General features: G+C 45.3%; 1 protein-coding gene and 1 non-coding gene across 5 annotated transcripts in view; one reads left to right on the plus strand and one right to left on the minus strand.

The window, feature by feature from the left end:
- Positions 1–20,377, minus strand: part of Kirrel3 (kirre like nephrin family adhesion molecule 3) — a 568,427-nt gene that overhangs the window by 73,397 nt on the left and 474,653 nt on the right. For all 4 annotated transcript variants that reach the window (XM_047517042.1, XM_047517040.1, XM_047517041.1 and 1 more), the window contains exon 5: positions 18,978–19,127. In XM_047517042.1, the coding sequence (XP_047372998.1) occupies positions 18,978–19,127 (150 nt within the window). The remainder of the gene's footprint in view (positions 1–18,977; positions 19,128–20,377) is intronic.
- On the plus strand, positions 5,190–5,296 carry LOC124960880 (U6 spliceosomal RNA). Its single transcript, XR_007104197.1, has one exon. It is a non-coding gene; the product is annotated as a U6 spliceosomal RNA (small nuclear RNA).

Consider the following 20,377-nt stretch of genomic DNA (forward strand, 5'->3'; position numbering starts at 1 on the left):
GCTGCTTGCCTCTGCTGGCCTTCACCTCCTGCTTCTATTTCTACTTTAACCCTCCATACTCTGAGTCCCCTGAAGGTAGGTCTCCCTCAGGGATGGATGAGATCGGCAGCCGCAAGTGAAATGCTGGTGACATGGTGGCACCTATACATGGAGCAGCTGAGGTGAGACATGGAGAGGTGGGGACTGGTGGATCACATCCCCCCACAGGGAGCAGGCACTACACAAATGAGCCTGGTGTTGCCTGGTCTTTGGAAGAGAAATCAGAAATTTAAAACAGAATTTTTTTTTTGGTGCCTAGGAAAAACCCAGGATTTGCATGTACTAGGAAAGCACTCTACTGTTGAGCTACACCTCCAGCCCTTAAAAATATTTAAAAAAAATTTTTTTGAGAAAGGATCTTGCTAGGTTGCTCAGTCTGGTCTCAAACTTGTGATCCTCCTCCCTCAGCCTCCTGAGTAACTGGGACTACAAACATGTGCCACTGCACTGATCAGAAATCTGAATTTTAATCAAAAAACCTCTAGTATCTTAAATGTTGACAACAATTGTAGAACACTCTAAAAATACCCTGGAACTGACCAGATCTGTCTTTGAGCTAGCTTCAGTTTACCAGTTGCCAGATACTTTTGGAAAGCTAGATTTTGCCATTCAAATGGTCTGTGCTCACTCTAAAAATGAGGCTGCTGGCAGGTGGCTCTTTGGGCAAACCCATGCTGCCCAGCACAGTGTATGCATTGACTCACCTCATTGGACCAGCACGTCTCTAGGGAAGAAGAGAGTTCCAGACCCCTCATAGGTGTGAGCCCAAGGGTTGTCCTGGATGTGCTGCCCACCAACCCCTCTGCTCCCTCTGGCAAGATGAGATGGGACAGATCCCCCTGTCCAGATGCAATCAGAAGGAGCCGTCCCATAGGGGCATGTACGCCTTGGAGGGAAAGCAATTCAATTAAGCCCTGGCTCCCAGTGAGTGCTAAAATCCTCCCTCCAGAGAACCATTTTCTGCTATGGATTTTTGAGACCAGTGGTTAGAGAATCACTCTCCTTTTTTTCCTTTCTTTTTTTTTGGTGCGGTGTCTCTAGTCAATAAATAAGTGGGAAATAAAGGATTTGTGAGAAAATAGAACACAGTCAAAAAGTAACTTGTGGACTTAAAAGTCCCTATGAGACTGGCACAGACTTGGAAATGTTCCCTTGCTTGTCGCTGTTTTTCCTTCTCTGGGCCCAGCTTCTGGGAGCTCTGGTTTGCCTCTCTGAAAGGTAATCTTTAAAACTGATTTCCCTTGGTTGCATTTCATTGGTGTACAAACTAAACAGGCTGTTGTATTACAGTAATAACATCAACATTTCACCTCCCTTTGCCTTAATTATTTTTCTGTCTTGCCAGAGGAACCTGTTCAGTAAGATTTATAGGTGGCAAGGAGGTGGCGTGAGCCAGTGTGCAGCTCAGATAATCAGCCATGCTGATTTCCCCCTCATTGGGTGTCACCAGTATAAAAACATGAACCAAAAGCCTTGTGGCACTTAAGTAATAATAATGTTAACGTCTCACCTACCTCCCCTTTAATTATTTTTCTCCCTCACTCTTGCCACCTAACCTGTTTAGATAAGATTGCCACACTGATAAAAAACAAGGGGTCTCATTCTCTGAGCAGATAAGCTGCTGCTTTGGTGAGGTTCAGTGTGCAAAGGGAGCTGAGTTGGCAGAAAGACTTTCTCTTAGAAAATCTTCCCAGGGTTGGGGTGGGGGAATGGTTCAGGGCCTGTGGATCCCAGATGGATCAGAGTGACAGGGAAGGTGGGTGGGCAGCTGTCCAGGTGTTGTAAGCCTGGAGGAGGGCATTCTGGCCTGTGAGGCAGGTGGGCACTGAAAGCTGGAAGGGGCAGAGGAGCCACCTCTGTACACGTTCTCTCTCATGGGTACTCCTAGGACTGTGTGAATGGTTTCATTGGTCTGAGTGGAGGGGTTCTGATTATGCATCCCACTAGACCAGCCCTGGTGCAGTACAAAAGTATTCAGGTAGCCCCAGATTCACAGCTAACTAGCTAACTGGACATATGGTAGCAACCCTATCCTTCTGAGCCTTAGTTTCCCCAAACTGAAGAGATGAGTTGTTATGGACTGAATGTTTTTGTTCCCTACATTAATATGTTGCAGACTAATTCCCAATGTGATGATATTTGGAGTGGAAACTTTGGGAGGTAATTAGGGTTAGATTAAGTCACAAGTGTGGGACCTTCCTGATGGCATTAGTGCCTTATTAACAGAGGAAGAGACCAGAGATTCTTCTCTGTGTGCATGTACCCAGGAAAGGACATATGAGGACATAACCTGGAAGTAGGCCCTCACTAGAACTTGGCCGTGCTGGCACCCTGGTCTCAGATCTCAGAACTATGTGAAATAAATGCTTGTTGTTTAGGCCACCCAGTTTTTGGTATTTGTTATAGCAGCCTGTGTTGACCTAGACATTGGTCTACATTCTTAAATGTTTTGGAGCTGACCGACTCCTTTGAGAATATAGAACTTCTTCCTAGAAATGCACACATACATTCAGAATTTCACATCCAAATTTGTAGTAATAAAAGGTCCCATATAAAAACAATTTGGCACCATCCTGGATCCCTCTCTCTCATATCAGATGTCCTCTACTTCCATTGCTGCTGTCCTGATAAGTCCCTCTTCCCTCATATGTATTACTGCAAGAGCCTCTTTATAGTCTTCTTCCTTGCCAGCTTACAGTATGTTCTCAACAGCAGCCAGGGTGATTCTTTTAAAATACAAGTCAGATCCTGTTATCTCTCTTCTTAGAAACCCTCAATGACTCTGCTTTTTCACTTCAAGTAGGAATTTAGCTCTGAGATCCACAGCTAACTCCCTCACTTATAAGTCTTTGTTCAAAAGCCACCTTATCAAAGTCTGAATTGACCTGTATTAGGTAGAACATTAAATTAATAATAATAAATCTTCCCACAAAGACAACCAGTTCCAGGTGACCTCACTGGTGAATTCTATCAAATAATATAATCCTTCATAAGATATTTCAGAAAATGGAGGAATAAAGAACACTTTGTAACTCATTCAACAATACAAGTGTTACCCTGATACCTCATTACAGGAAAAGAGGATTACAGTCCATTATTCATCATGAATGTAGATGAAAATCCCTCAACAAAATATCAGCAAACTGACTCCAGCAACATATAAAGTAGATTAAACACCATAACCAAACAGGATTTTTTTTAATCCCAGGAATTCAAGGTTGGTTTGATATCTGAAATCAATTAAGTAATATACTGTATTAGTGGAATAAATGACAAAAACCACATGATCCTCTTAAGAGATTCAGAAAAAGCATGTCACAAAATCCAACATTATTCATGACAAAAACTCTCAACATAATAGTCAATGAGTACAAAGTTATAATTAAGAATGTGTTGTGATATTCTATTACACAGTAGGCTCACCGTAGTTAACAATAGTGTAATATATATTTCAAAATAGCTAGAAGAGCAAACTCTGAAATGTTGAATGTTTGAGATGATGAATATGCTAATTATCCCTATTTGATTGCTATATAATGTATACATGTATTGAAATGCCATATTTTACCCCATAAACTTAAAGTATGTATCAACTAAAAAAATAAAATTTAAAAAGAATCTCAACAAAGTAGGAACAATTGGAAACTTCTTCAACCCGATAGAGGGCATTTATGAAAAACTTTCAGCTGACATTATACTTTGGGGTAAAAGACTGGGTGCTAACCTCTAAGCCTGGGAACAAAGGTCATAAGTCTGTCCTCACCATTTCTGTTCAGCATTGTAGTACTAGAAGTTCTGTCCAGTACAGTAAGGACAAAAAGGCATCAGATTGGGAAAGAAGCAAAACAATCTTTGTTCACAGACAGCATGATCCTGTATGCATAAAATATTAAGGAAATTACACACATCTACACACATGCACATACACACACAACCTAAAAAATTAGTTCAGCAAGTTTATGGATTCAAGATTCATAAACAAATAGTCCCTAATGCAAAATGGTTCCACTAACGTTTTTTTCATTTCATGATGTAATGAAAGAAATACACATTCTTTCAACTTTTAGTTTTCACCTGGCAATATGTGGTACCACACTTTCTTTTTTTTTTTTTTTTTTGTTGGTACCACACTTTCTGGCTAGCATTTGGTGCCAGGTGGCATCAAGTCACAGTTCACCATCAACCACTGGATCACAAGAGTAAACAACTGACACTCTGAAGTGTTCAGCAAGGATGTTAGTGTATTAGGCATATTAAATGCATTTTCAATTTACAAAGGGGTTTATCAGGACATAACTCCATAGTAAGTTGAGGAGCACCTGTATAAAAATCAAATTTATTGTAGTTCAATATGGTAGCAATGAATAATCTGAAAATGAAAAAAAAAACAAACACAATTCCATTCACAATAACATTAGAAAGAACAAAATAATTATAACTAGACCTGACAAAAGAAGTATAAGACATAAAATATGGCTGAGAAAAATTAAAAGATCTAAGTAAGTGGAAAGACATTCCATGATTATGGATGGGAAGACTCAATATTGTTAAGCTGGCAATTCTCGCCAAATTGACCTACAGCCTTCACACAATTCCTATTAGAATTCTACAAGAATTTTTGCAGAGGTTAAGCTGATCCTAAAATTTAAGTGGAAATACAGGGGACCCAAATAGGTGAAACTATTTTGAAAAAGAGAAAAGTTGGAGTCCTTACCTTTCCTGATTTCAAAACTAGCTACAAAGTGATACTAACTATGACAGTGTGGTTCTGGTTTAAGAATGGACATGTAGATCAATATATCACTACAGAGAACTCTTATGTTTTGGTCAGTTGAATTTTGACAAAAATGTGAAAGCAGTTAAGTGGGGTAAAAGTATCTCTAAAAAATGGTGCTGTGACAATTAGATATTTATCTGCAAAAATGATGAATTTAAGCCCTTCACAAATTACATAGAAATTAACTTAAAATGAATTATAGACTAAAGCTAAAACTGTAAATTTTCTACAAGAAAACATAGGAGTAAATTTTTGTGACTTTTAGCTTAGTAGAATTCTTCTTAGATCCAATATCCCAAGCATAATTCATAAAAAGTTAATAAATTGGACTTGATTAAAATTAAAAGCTTTTGTGCTTCAAAAGTCATCATTAGTGCTTGCTTTGGCACCACATATACTAAAATTGGAACAATACAGAAATGATTAGCATGACCCCTGCGCAAGGATGGCATGCAAATTTGTGCAGCATTCCATATTTTTAAGGTATTATGTCCAGTGTAAATTATCAAATGTAAATGTGACAAAAATTTTAAAAAGCCATCATTAAGAAAACAAACCAAGAGAAAATATTTGCGCATCGTGTATCTGATGATGGATTTGTATCCAGAACACATAAAGAACTCTTATGACACAATAATAAGATTTTAAAAATGGGCAAAAGATGTGAATGGATACACAGATAGATATACACCTTGTTTATCACATTAAAGGATGCTCAATGCCATTAGTCATTAGAGGAATGCAGATTAAAGTCATGATAGATTGCTATTTCAAAAATACTAGAATGGACATAATAGGAAGATAAACAGCAAGTATTGGCAAGAAGGTAAAGAAACTGGAATGCTTATACATTGCTGGTAGAAATGGAGTAAAATGATACAGCCACTTTGGAAAACAAGTTTGGCAGTCTTAAGTAGTTAAGCATAAACTTTCCACATGACCTAGCTATCCCACTCCTAGAAATATAATTATGAAAAATGAGAAAGTCTCCACACACATACTTGTCTGTGAATGTTCATAGCAACAGTACTTATAATATCCCCAAACTGGAAAAGATCCAAATATTTACCAACTGGCAAGTGGAGAAACAGAATGTGGTATATCTATACAATGGAATAGCATTCAGTGATGAAAAGAAATCCCTGATACGTGCCTCAACATAGATGAATCTCAAAAAACATTATGTTAAGTGAAAGGAATCAGATGCAGAAAGCCACATATTGTCTGATTCTATTATATGATAGGGCTGGACTTGCAGCTCAGGAGTAGAGTGCTTGCCTAGCATGTGCAAGGCCCTATGTTTGATCCCCAGTAGCACACAAAAAACAAGCAAACAAAAACCCAGAACTATTTATATTATAGATCCATAAGAGACAAATCCATAGAGAGTGAACCAGATGAGCCGATACCTAAGACTGGAGTGAGAGGGGAATTGATGAGGGGTTGTTTGAGGTTTATAGAAATGTTCTAATACTGGATTATGGTGATTGTACAACTCTACACATTTACTAAAAATCATTGTGTTGTGTGCTTGAAATGGGTTAATTGAATGTTGCATAATTTTTAACTCAGGAAAGCTTTAAAAAAAATAAAGGGTATTTGGGGCTAGGCCTAAAGGTGAGAGGAGATTCACTGACATTGGTTCAGGACTCAGCTTTGTCTGGAAGAGCCAGAGGACTTGTTATCCCTTGTCCACACATTGTGAAGCCTCCAGCATACAGTCATCCCTAGTTTCTGTGGGGCATTACCTTCAGGACCCCCAAAGATACCCACATCCATGGATGCTCAAGTTCTTTATATAAAACGGCATGGCGTTTGCATATAACCAATCCACATCCTCCTTCATACTTTAAATCATCTCTAGATTACTTGTAATACCCAGAACAGTGGAAATGCTCTGTTAATAGTTGTTTGGGGAATCATGAAAAGAAAGAAAATGAAGGTCTGATGATGTTCAGTACAGATGCAATTTTGCAATTTGTTCTCAAGTGTTTTCATAGATGCTGAACTCTTAGATAAGGAAGGCCGACAGCATTTCCTCTCCTTGTTCACCTCAGCCGACCATCTGTGAAATGGGTTCTCTTGAGCACCCTAGTGACTGCATGTGGGGGGAAGTGAGCAGAGGTGGGAGGAGTTGTGTGTTTGCTGGCAGAGCAGAGCCGGTCCTTGCAGGGGGACTGCTGTGTGCCCATCAGTCTTCTCCTCCCTTCCCTTCCTTGTCTCCACCCTGAAGGTGCCACCTGGGTGATTTCCCAGCTGTTCACACTGTTCCTGACATATTTACACATGAAAAGTTCTTCCCTTAGATAAACATTTACAAACACCTTGATCAACTTGTGAAAATGTGACACTTTCTTGGAAGACAGCCTTCTCGGGTTGCGGGGCTCAGCTAATTATTTTTGTGAGATGGAGGTAACTAGGTGTTTCTGGGGACCTGAGAACCTCCCTCTCAGAAGAACCTTCTCCACACAGAGAGAGTAATGCAGGGTCCAGAGCTATGGGGCAGGAAGTAGCAGACAGTCCCCAGGAAAGAGGGTGTTCTAGGTCTTAGGGTCTGGATCCTCAGGCACACCTGGAGAACAGGGACTGCCAGGAAGGGTTTTTGAAAGGCTTGGGTTCACTATTTGGGCCAACTCCCTGACTCTGTGGGCCCCAAGCACTGTGAGGGTTCAGACAAGACTCCTGGAGATCCTAGAACTGGAGGGAGCTCTATATCATTGTGCATTTCTTTAAAGGGGGAATCAGGCAACTCTAAGACGGAGCAGTACTTGGAAAAGGAAAGGGTTTAGGACCAGAAAAACCCAAGTTCAGATTCTTTACTTTTGTTGTGTGGAAACCTTGGGTAAGTTAATGAGTCTCAGTATGTATCAGTTTTTTCATCCATAAAAGGGGCATGGGATCTGCCTGGCGGAGTTGGTAAGAAGGTAAGGTACGTGCGTGGATACCCCAGAGTGGTGACTGGTGTACAGTGGGGGCTCACTGCTGTTGCCCTTTCTCTTTTATCTCCATTTGGAACCAACTGGTGTGCTGCCCTTTCTGTATAGATGACATGCTCAGTGGCACAAACCCAGGGAGCTATAGGCTGAGGTCTGGAAAGATCAGAACCACTGAATGAGGATTCTGAAGCTGTATGCTGTCCATGTCCTTATTAGTACCCTGTTTGACTAGTCAGATCTTCCTGTGGGTGAAAGCCAGTCTTCTGAAGAAGCTGCCGCCATTGCTCTGATATCTCACCTTCATTTCTTACCCTGTCCTGGCATATACCTCTTGTTCCGGTGGGAACTCTGACTCACAGAGTTCCTGTTCCAACTGGATTGATTCTGGCCCTTTCACAGAGGTCAACTCCCAGGTTTGGTATCCTCTCACCCCTTCTTTATTCTAAATGGCATCTCTGATGTCCTCCAAGCTTGGCTTCACATGGAATTCCTTCAGGAAGGGGGCTCTGTTTAACTGCCATTGCCCTTGACCTTTCCTTTCCTTCTCCAAACTCTGAGACATTGTTGTAGCTGATGTGCATGTCACGAGAAAGGACGTATTGTGGTCTCCTTCCCTTTTCTCCCAGCCATTAAGCTCAGGCTCATATCTGTGACAGTCCTATGGCATACCCAGATCTTACCAGGAGGTCTGCAGTATAGCTGGGTTAGAATGATACTCAGTGACTTAACTACCTGTTACTTTCCTTTGTGCCAACTTCTACCAAGTTTCAGTTCTCTCAGTTACAACTTTTGATCTTGGTTAATAATCCACTTGGAGCTGGAGTTCTCTCTGCAGAATTCAAGACAAACGGTGGTGCAGGGACATCTGGATAGGAAGGGAGCATTCTTAAATGGTTCTGCTTTTCTCTCTGTATCTTCCCCTTTCTTGGGCCAGCCCACCAATTCCTGCTCAGCTCCAGAATTGGGATTGTTGCTGCTATTATCTCACCTCTGGGAATAAATTGATTTCCTCCCTCTAATATCAGGCATATGGGAAAACTCAGCTTCTGCTTGGATACTCTCAGCGACAGAGAACTTATTACATCACCACGCTCTGACTGTTAGTTTTAATTGTCAAGATTAAAAGAATTTCCTCCCTGGCCCTGGTTCTGCCCTCTGGAGCTCTACAGAATAAATCTATTTTTCTTCTTTAAATATTTGAGAAGGACCATATTCTCCTAAGTCTTCTCTCTAGCAAGCTGAGCCTCCCCACTTCTTTTAATGTGTACACAGTTCATATATCATGTGTTTTCCAGGCACCAGCTGACTTCAGGGACTTCACGCTGTCCATGGTGCTGATTGAGCTCAGGCGAACAGGGCCAAGGATTGGGTCTGGTGCTGCCAGGCTGTACTGACCCCTTATCTCTCTCCGCTGTTGCTCCTCTTTGTCTATTTCCAATGTCTGAGTCAAATCATGACAACCCCCTCCTTTCCAGGGTCAGAACACATAGGGAGAGTAAATGGCTGAAAATTGGGAATATAGGGACACTGGAGACCTGCAGTGTTGAGAATATGTATGTGAGTGGGCACATATGTGTGTGTGTATGTGTTGGAACAGAATAGAGAATTCTTGACCCTCATCTCTAGAGCCTGCAGGGATGTCACCCTGGTATGGAATGAAAAGGAAGATGGTTTCAGGAGCTACACTGACCCCCAGGATGCTTGGAAAGGCAGTGGGTCATGGGTCCTCAATGCCTCCAGTGGGACCTACAGCAGGTGCCATCACAGTACAGCAATCACACTCTCACCCCTGAAGTGCAGCGTGTCTCCTTCAGAAAACTGACCACAGTCTCCTGGCTAGTGGCCATAACATCTTCTGCCTTTGTAGTGATCTGTCCTATGTGGGGCAGAGGGGGTCTCCCTTAGACTGGAGTCCCTTCCCACTCTCTCACATCCCCTCTCTCCTTGGTCTTGGCTTCTTCCAGTGTAATGTGGGTTGTGTGACTTTGTCTCTAAACTCTCTCCTAAAACTACACCCTCCCTTACCCCACTGGCTGCCGGGGGGAAGGCTTCCATTTAGTGGCATTTTCCTTTCTCATTTCATGCTGTAATGGAGATTCATTGCCAGTTTTAAATCCATAATTTGCCATGAAAGCTTCGTCTCAGGCCTGGGCTGAGGTCAGAGCGGGGAAGTAGTGAGCTATTTTGAATCCTTAGAGGGCTCCCTGTCCAGCTCCAGCCTCTCTGGGTCTACCCTGGGGCTGGCTTCAGATAGTCCTGGGGATTCATTCACAGATGACCTGGTGGGCCTATCCTCCCTCTCATCTGCTGACTCGTTTCTCCTGCATTTCATTTGTCATTAAGGGGAATCGATAGAGAAGCGGGGCTCATGCCGATGATACCATGCTCCAACTACTCCATTCTTTTCTGGGCCGACAAGGGTGAGAGTCAATACTTTTGTAAGTCAAAAAGAACTTTCCCATTTCCCAACAGTGACTGATTCCCTTGACTGGGCATTCTTGTGTCTTTCTGCTATGAGGATACTGATGATTTAGCCATACTTGCTGTGCGTGTGTGTGTGTGTGTACATGTGTGCACGATAGCACATTTTCCCTGAAGCTAAGGAGTCTGTGTGTGTATGACTATGAATGATGCATAATCAAACTCTGTAAATGGCTAATGGTCAGCTGGACTACCTGAGTGAGGACCCCAGTAGGATCCAGGACAGAGGCAGACCCTTGCCTGTGCCTTTTGAGGCTTACAGGGATATTGGAAGCTACACCCAGGCCAGAGGAGCCAGCCCAATGAAGGGTAGAGTGGGCGAGGATTTCCTCAAGGCAGCTGCACTCCAAGGGTTGAAGAAGAGGTGCTTGGATTTCACAGGCAACACTGGAACTTCTGGTTTCATGCCAAATGACAGACACCAGAGGATCAAGGTCCTGCCTTTTGCAAATCTCCGTGGTCTGAGCTCACGCTCTTCTTTTTGAGTAGCTGAGCCTGCTCAGCATCTCCCAGGGTCATGCTTGGTTAAAGCAGCTGAAGGACATATTATCCTTGCTCTCAGGAGCAAGAGAAGAGGGACTTAGGGAACAATGCACCTCATGACGAACCCCCAAACCATAAGCAACTGCGGGAGAATCATTGTCAAACTGCGGAGTGGATTTCCACTCATCTTTCCCAGTTCCTGATTTTACTAGAGAGAAAAGAGACCTGAGAGGTTAAGCATCGTTATCCTGTGGCTCACAGCTGAACAGTGGGCTGGATTGGGACAGCAAAGCATGCCTCCTGGCTCCCAGAAAGGGCTCTTTATTCTGTTTGGATCTGGAGAATTGCCAATGCTCTGGGTATGGTGGTTTCACACTTCAGGACTGCACAATAATGCCCTGGAGAGCCTACGTCATCTGGTGATGGGGGTGGGGGACACTTGGGGATGGGCAGAACTAGGACCATAGGGGGGGAGCAGGTAGCTGAGCACCCTATATGTGCTGCAGACCCTGAGTGGGCTCTAAGAAACTCCCTGCCTCATCCTGGTGTTGAAAGCCAAAGGATCTGGAGGAGCTGCCTCTGGAGGTGGTGATTTGGAATGCTGCTTTCAGCTTTGTATGTTGAGTAAGTCCTGGGACAGGCAGTGTCTGACTTCCAGGCCATTCTGGGAAGGCTGCTGAGAAAATTAGCCTAGTCTGTTTCAATCGTCCTTGGTGGTGCTGGGTGGGCTAGAGTTAGGGGATATGTATCCCTGGCATCTGGTCTCCCCTTCTTGTGGAATAACCTGCCTGCTACTGCCACCAACGTGCAGGCAGGAAAAGGAAGTCCCAGGTTCACCTTCATCCCCGACAGCTTCTGCAGTCTTGAGAATGGTTTAGCAACTATGCTCCCTTCCACATTTCTCAGCCTGGTGGATGGCCCCAGCTAGGGAGGGGACTCACATTTCAGAGAGGCTGAGATGAAGAACGGGGAGAAAGGTAGGGAGAAGAAGGCAGAGAGGCCCTTCCTTTCTGGGGCAATATGCAAGCCAGTGGTGTAGGGACATGGTCACAGAGATGATCTTAGGGTGCAGGAGGAGGGAGGGTCCAGGGAGACCAAGCTCTGGAGGTCAGCTCACCACAACCCCATAGCTACAGAGAGCTCCAGGGAGGCCCTCAATTGCCCCTGCCCCCACCCCCAGCAGCTGTGGACAGCCACTCAGGGTGGCACGTGGCATGGAATCCATTAGGTGGACCTCAGATATTAGCTCTCCCCCAAGGGAATTCTAATTTAGAAGGGAGACTTTATTAGTTTGGTTAAGGCAACTCCATGGTTCTGCACTGGGATCTCCTCATTGTCAGTCAGGGAAGGTAATTGAAGAGTTAAACTCAGAGGGAAAGGACGTGTGCAGTGGCTAAAGGGAGGGAGAAGAGAGGAGGGACACTGGGGGTGGTCAGGGCCACCAAGAAGGGCAGAGTAGCCAGGAAGAAGAGGGAAGGAGCTGGTGCTGGGGTGGGGTGTGCGGGAATGGGGTGCACAATAGCTCAGACCGGCTCCCATATGGACCTTCAGGAGATAAGGATGTTTTCTTGCACTTCTCTCCCATCTCTGCCTTGTTTGCTGCCCCCGTTTGCAGGGTAATGAATGTGGCAGGAAACAGGCACGCAGCACAAATGAGATATAGCACCTAAGACCAGGCCGGGGCCCAGGCAAAACATGCTTAATAAGAAGATAAGGAAATCCATTCTGCTTGTCTTCCCAGGCATGCACCTGGGAGGGACCTGCAGGAACCAGGTCTTTCTGCCTTGCTTCTTGCTTGGGAAAGCTTCTCCAGGACATGGTGTCTGATGCCCTGGAAGGAGGGCTTGCTTGCTGGTGTCTCTTAACGTTGCACAATAATAGCAATAATAAAAATAGTTAATACAACAATAACAGCCATGGGCTTATTTGTCTTGCTGCATATCAGGCACTATTTTGAGACATGCTTTGCATTATGTTGTTTCATTAATGTTTTTCAATTACTCTATGATGTCAGTTAGGATTATGCCTCCCATTTTACACACAAGGAAATAGGCACAGAGGAGTTAAGTAACTTGACCAAGTTGGAACCACTGGTGAAATGACAGAGCTAGGTTCTAAGTGCAGGTAATCTGGCTCCCAGAGCCTGGGCTCTACCCTGTAGTTTAAATTGGAAATTTCCCCCAGAGACCCATGTGTTAAAGGCTTGGTCACCAGCCTGTGGGGTTGTTGGGAGGTAGTGAATCTTTCAGGAGGTGGGAAAGAAGTCAGATCACTAGAGATATATACTTGAAGGGGATATTGGGACCCCAGTGCCTTCCTCTTCTCCTCTCTTTCTGCTTTTTGGCCACAATGAGTTGAGTGACTTTGCTCCACCATGTGCTCCTGCCATGATGTTTTGCTTTGCTCCAGGCTCCCCCAAAATAGGGACCATGGACAGAAATCTCTGAAAACCCAAGCCAAAATAAACTTCCCTCCTTATAAGTTGGTTTATCTCAGCTAATTTGTCACAGTGGCAGAAAGCATTCCTTAAACACAAGACAACCCAACCCAACCCAACCCAGCACTCACATGTGTTTGGGGGTACTGTCTGCCAGGCACTATTCTCTATGGTGGGATCCAGTGTAAACTACCCTTGATTTGCCCTCAAGCCCTGTTGCATCAATTAAATGAAAGGAATTCACTGATCAACAAATGTGTGTTCTCAGGCTGTACTGGGCATGAAGGATGCCAGATGCCCCCAATAGACCCAGCGGGAGAAACAGACATGAACACGGTTACTCTCCATGAACATGTTGAGTCCTGTGATCAAGGTGCCCTCAGAAGGCACAAGAAAGACAGAGGGGACAGTCAGGCCATGTGGGCTTCAGGGAAGGTTTCCTGGAGGTGATGTCTAAAGTGACTCTTGACAGGTAGGCGCAAGTTAACCAAGAAAGGTGGGAAGAACATCTACATCTAACCAGAGGCATGGTTAGTGGACAGAATGACAAGCTGGTTGTGATCCAAGCGAGTGGGTGGTGGAGCTGGGGCTGGACGGAGCCTGGGAGGGCTCTGTGTGCCATGGCAGGCTTTGTTCTGCAGAGACACTTTCTTGCCCTGAAAAACTGCTCCTACTATTCCGTACTGACTTGCCTGTGAGTTGAAAGTCAGGACCACTCCTACTGTGGTGCAGCTTGCTTTCCAGGAGGAAGTGAAACCATCAATAAAATAATAAACAAATTAAACAAGTAAATTATGTCATTAGAATGCCCTAGAATCTTAGGTTGGGCTGCCTGTGAGTGGGTTTCTAGCAAATGGTTTTTGGGAAGACCGATTAGAAGCCGGGTTCCCAGGCTCTGTTTCCCTCTGCGTTCCCTTGTTGGAAGTGCCTGGATTTTTCACAGCTCCCCTCTGGACCCCTGTGCCCATAGGATTTGGGCATCAGAATTGGGAGATACTTGCCCATGTTGTGGACTTAAGAGAGCAAGTCAAGGACACAGAATGTACTGGACCTCATTTAGGCGCCTCTCAGTCTCTTGGGCTTGGCATTGTAAAAGACACCCTCTTTATTTGAATTGACTTGGTTTCCAATGTTAATAATTCATGTTGATTTAGGAAGCTTTATTCCTACCAGAGTCACAAGACCGCAGAGTTAATATTGGAACAATCCAGGAAGAAGAGGGAAATGGGGAGGAAGATTGGGAAAATGCCCTTTTTTAAAATGGTCAATCAGATACCTGACACCCCTCCCCCACTTCCAATCCCCTCACCCTGCTCTACTCTTTCTTTTCTACAACCTTCACTGCCACCTAAGATTCTAGGGCATTCTAATGACATAATTTACTTGTTTAATTTGTTTATTATTTTATTGATGGTTTCACTTCCTCCTGGAAAGCAAGCTGCACCACAGTAGGAGTGGTCCTGACTTTCATTTACTAATGAACCCTAGATCGGGGCTTGGTGAATAATAGGTGCTCAGTAAATATTTGTTGATCAGATCCTTGGCACCCATTTCCTCCTTACCCTGGGTCCCCAGATCTTTACTTCCTGTCTTCAAGCAGTTTGAAAGATCAAGTGCAAAACCATCCTTACAGTTCTGAACTGTGACAGGAAACCTGGAGTTCCTGCACTTGGAAAAAGTGTAGATGCATGTGTGTGTGGGTACAGCTTTAGTGTGTATGGTGCTTGATTGTTTATAGAGTGTGTGTATTTGAAGTTCACAATGATTCTCAGGTTGATATTTTTGGTATCCCCATTTATAGACGAAGTAACAGAAATCACATTCATTCATTCATATTCATTTTAAAATAAAACCAAACAAATATTATTGAATACCTGCTCTGTAGTAAGTGCTGCTTGTAGAGAGTTGAACACAAGAGGCTCAGCTCTGGCTCCAAGGACACTACAAGGTCACACAGTGAGCTGCAAACAGTATTCTACTGCCCAGTCTGAGGCTTTTCTTACCATACCACAGCGCTGTGCATGTGTATGGGGTCCTGTGATGTCCACCTAAGCTGAGTCTCTGCACAGGAGGCCAGGGATACATGGAAGATGGATACAGAGGGAGGCCTGGGGGTTAAGGTACCTAGCCACGCCCAGAATCCCAGGGTTGGGTGGGACTTTGAGAGATCCATCTCCCAGCCTCAAGGTGCAATGCTGTCTAAACCATCCTAATCAGTTACTTTCTATGCCTCAGGCACCAAATGAATCTTGGTTCCAGTGGGGGATGGCCCATTTTCCTAAAATAGATGGTGTAGCATGTTGGACTTCTGACTGTGGAAGTATAGCCTTTTGGGAGCTGGACAGTTCTTAGACATCATTTTTTTTTTTTTTTTTTTTTCTCATCATCTCTCATTTTACAGATGAAGAAACAGACCAGAAAGGTTGAGTAATGGCACCAGAATCACACAGCTGGCTAATGATAGGACCAAGATCATTGCCTCTAAGTCCGCATCTCTTTCCATTATGCCAAGATTCCTGAATTGTTCTGCATGCGGAAAGATGCTTGTTTTGACCTGAACTGAATAAAGGGCTGGTCCCTGGTAGCTGGCTGTCTCGCAGAGGGAATGGAGTCTGACCATGGACCTGGACGGGGCTCCCCAGACTACACTTTTCTCAGCTTAGCAAGCTCAACTCCTTCCCCCACATCTTCCCCTCATTTTCTAGTTCTCTCCCTCTCTGCCTCCCAGGGTAGCAAATGCTCAGCTCAAAGTTACTCCTTGCCTGATTGCATCTGAGAGCTGGAAACACAACGCTAATTAATGTGTCTGTGACTCTAGGCTTGCCTGCCGGGCCCAGTCCCCATCCCCTCCCTGGAGCCCGGGAGGCTCTGCGAACTGGCCCTCTGGCTTCTTCCAGCACGCTGCTGGCAGATGCATATTTTAACAATGCACATCTGTTGGCCATATAATCTCTCGTATTTGCCCTCCTCACTTGGTGCTTTGATGGAAGACCCCCGGGGGCCTCTCTCTGTTCCAGCCAAAGTGTTTGCTTTGCAATTTTGCAGGAATACCATCTCATTCTGCTCTCACATCTTCTGCAGGTTCTAATCAGGCTCTTACTTTATTTAATTAAAAATCTATCTCAGGCAAATACAGACTAAATTAGGAAGCTCTCTCATTCCTGGAACACAGGAAAGGTAGCACCCCTAGGGGAGCCGGCTGGGACATTTTCCCAGGCTAAGATGTCACAACAAAGCAGATGGGGTCTTGGGTGGAAAGGAAGGTGGCTGGGCCAGGGTTCACAAGCACCTTCCTCCCCTCTGTGGAACAGCGTTCTGTCCACCCACTATTCCTAGACCAGGGCTCCCTTGTCAGCAAGCAGAGTCGGCTTCTGCTTGTGGGGCCTCCCTTCAGGGCAGCAGGTGAGGCTCCACACCCGGAGAAACTTAGCCAGGCAGAGTCCTGTAGGACGGATGGTGGCTGGGGGACCTATAGGACCAGCGGGGGCAGGGAAGAGGGGCACCTATAGGAAGGGTGGGAGCGTGGGGAGACGTCAAGGAATCAGAAAGAGCTATAGGCAGAGCTCAGAATTTAATTTACTTAGGATGAATGATTTTTACAGAGACTGCATGAAAGGTTGATGGACAAGATGCCCGATCAGGTTACTTTTGTGATGCTCAGGAATTGTACTGAGGGGACCCTGCTGGGGACTTTATGACGACTTCCACTTCAGCTGATCTCCAGACTTGAATAGACACCTCTCCCCCACAAGCCCATCTCTGTGCCCAGAACACAATGCCAGGTCAGGCCCTGGAGAGTGGGGAGCAAATGTCTTTTAGATGTGACTCAAGACCAAATCATGTCTGTCTAGATTGGATCCCGAGGCCCTGCTCTGAGAAGTCTGGCTCCTAACCAGTCGGACAGATGACATTCTGCTGGCATTTGAGATGAGGAGACTGGGGAAAGAGCACTGTTTTGAAGTTGGGAAATGTAGAGTTGATTTTAGATATTAATTAATCTGTGTGACCTCCTGTGAGTACCTCTGCCTCTCTGAGTCTATTTCCTTATTTGCAAAACACGTGGAAAAATTTAGAGTTAATATGTTGGCATTTGTGGTTTACTGAGATGGTAGAGAGGAAGGAAACATAAATGGCCAGGGTTGGCTGGTGAGGCTGATATGCCTGAAGGACTAGATATGTCTCCATCTAATTTAGGTCTCGTGTGACATTGGAGGAGTGAACGATGCTTAGTTTCTGTGCTCTGTAGCAGTCCCCTGCCCCAAGGCAAGCCAGCAGAGGCAGATTCTTTGGAGGATGGGGGCTGGATCATTTCTGAAGGTGGAGATCCTACAACTTTACTTAGCCAATCTGTTTTGGTATTTAGCAACCCTAAAATCAGAAAGACCATTAGGGGCTAAGTCTGCCGCTCTCTTAAGCATTCCTGGCTGCCCTCTCACGCCCTTCCTCCTGGTCCATCATCCAACCTATTTATCCTGCAGGACGGTTTGTTTTTCCATCCTTTCCTCACAGGCCAGAGGAGACTGGGAGATTGGAGGAAGCAGTGAGGTTGGCCTCAAACTCCCCCTCCCCATCTCAAGAAGCCCAGCTACGAGTTGTAAGAGTTCCCCCGGGGCCTGTCTGCTGCCCTGCTTGGAATCATCTGCTCCGGTATGTTTGGCCATGTAGATTTGAAGATAACTTGACACGCTCTTAAATATTTCATCTCTGAGCAGCCGTGCACCTTATCTTCCAGACGACGAGGCTGCACCCCAGCTGCTGACCCTGTCGTCACTGCTCCATGGCAGCTGCCAAGAGGCAGCTGGGGCAGACTGGGGTTTCCCTCTTCTGCCTGTTGGTGCTCCATCCCACATGTGCCTGGCAAAGACTGGACCACAAGGAGTCAGGAAGTGGTGCAAGGAGCCCTGGCTGGGAGAACCTGGGCCAGGTCCTATGCTTCTCTGAGCCTCAGTTTCTTACCTGGAGTAATAATCCCTGACTGACAGAGTGCCTCAGGAATGGCAGAGGTTATGTGTGTAAGAGGGCTTTGAGAGTTGCTGTACACTGCTCTGCAAATGTGAGCTATTATTACTTATGAGCAAAACCTGTTTCCCTGCACCACTGATTCTCAGAACATCTGGTCAGAGGATGGAGACTCCTGGGGGTTGGACTCTCAACCAGAAGTGGTTTAAGGGGTTAACAAGTGAGCCCATCCCACCGTCTGCCAGAACGAAGGAGTGGGGACCTCTTCGGGAGAGCTGTCCCAGGGACATTTGAAGAAAGACCAAGGGGGAAATGTGTGATTTGGAATAAGGACCTAAAATAAATTTTTTTAGGAATGACTTGAGAACCAAGATCCTTGGGGAACTGTGTGGTGTGGGGAAAGAACAGGGGTCACTGGCCATCCCTATGGATACTGAATTTCCAGGGGAATCCATATTAAGACTAATTCTGCACTTGAGGGAGTAAGGTAGGGCTTTGTTGGCACCCTGGTAGAGGACCATTCAGAAAGAAGGGACAGACTGTGCACTGTCCTGCAGCCTGGTCTTGTTCACACGTGCAGAGTACCCAGGCACCCAAGATCCCAGGATCTCTCATTAGCTCCTAAAATGCAAACACACTGGAGTCAGTGGGCCTTGGCCTTCTGACTTTTTAAGGCAGGAGGATTCACTTGTCCCCTGTGGTGGAGGGATGAGGGAGGAGGGAACACACGCCATGGGGGCAGCAGTGGCTGGAGCCTTGTGGGATGCTGCCAGCAGTGAGTCCTCCAGCCTGCCCAGAAGGCCCCTCGTGGAGCTGAGCCTGGTTGCCAGAGCTTCATTGCCCCCTGCATGTAGATGGCTCTTACCCAGGACAGTGAGGCGCGCGGGGCGGGACCGGATGGCAGCCTGGATGGCCTGGCATTCATACACAGCATCGTCTTGCAGTTCTGCCCTCAGGATCTTCAGGTGGTGTTCCCCCGACAGGTGGTTCCCCACCACCAGGTACTGTGGGTAACCTGTGGAGACAGCAGGCAGATGAGAGAGATCAAAACACTCCACCAAAATATACTTCTTTAGCCTGTTTCCAGATGGCTATTTGGAGGTACCATAGGCACCAGGTAGAACAACTCTGAAAAGCTGTCCTCTTATAAAAAGAAATGTACCTGGTGAACAGTGCACAAATGCAGGCAGAGGTTCTTACATCTGATCTCCACCATCTGCTGAGGGAAGATCTTTTCACAGGTAAAAGGGATTGTGGACCTGACACCTGGCCCAGACAGAGATGGCCTGTGATGACTGGTACTGGGAGACTTTATCTGCATGGTAAAACAACCTTTGCTCCCTGCATTCCCCTCCCTTCTCTCGTCCATCACTTTCATTGCCACCTCCCCTCAGCAGCCTCAAGAACCTGTTTCTTTCAGGAGCTCAAGATGTTATTTCAGCTTCAACTATCTGACCCTTTCTATGAGTCTCCTACTACGTTGGCTATTGCTGATCTCCCGTGAGAAGCTAAAAAGCCAGAGTCTCCCAGGGGCAGCATGTGTATGTGTGTGCACGTGTGTGTGCAAAGATACTGTTGGTTTTAAGTTTAGGAAAGTAGGAGCAGAGCCACTATTAGGAAAGTATAGAAAAGAAAAAGAAATGGAATTACTAAGTATGGTCAGACACAGCTGGGTTATTGCTCTAGAAAATGGTATGATCAGTACTGTGGTCTACTAAGAAGCCAAGCTTTTTGATAAAGAGACACACAGAGAGGAGAGGAGGGAGGGAGGGATGGAGGGAGGGAGGGATGGAGGGAGGGAGGAAGGGAGAGAGAAAGAGAGAGAGAGAGAGAGAGAGAAACAAGCAAGCCAGGGTGAGATTCACAGAGAAAACAGAATGAGAGAGTGAAGGAAGAAAAAAAAAAAAAGAAATATTTGGAAAAGGATCCAGGGTGAATTGTTTTGGGGAAAAGTTTTGTTTCAGGATGGACAGGAGCTGAAATACAGGCCTACTTTACTGGGGCCTGGAAATCTTGGGACACTTTGAACCCTAAGTGGTCCTTCTCCAGTCATTTCTACTACCCACCTCCAGAGCCCAAGGGCCTGATTAAGCACTTGAGGCGCTCAGGACATTTAGGAATTTGGGGCTCCTTCTACCACTGGCGATGAATAATAGATAAATAAAAGTTTGAGAATGATAAATCATTAATCAGTTTTCCTGCTGCTGTGCAGGGCTGAATATAAATGCTAACTTAAATTGTAGCTGGCCAGGCTGGGCCATTCCT

This window comes from Sciurus carolinensis, chromosome 11 (assembly GCF_902686445.1).
Source record: "Sciurus carolinensis chromosome 11, mSciCar1.2, whole genome shotgun sequence".
Classification (NCBI taxonomy): Eukaryota; Metazoa; Chordata; class Mammalia; order Rodentia; family Sciuridae; genus Sciurus; species Sciurus carolinensis.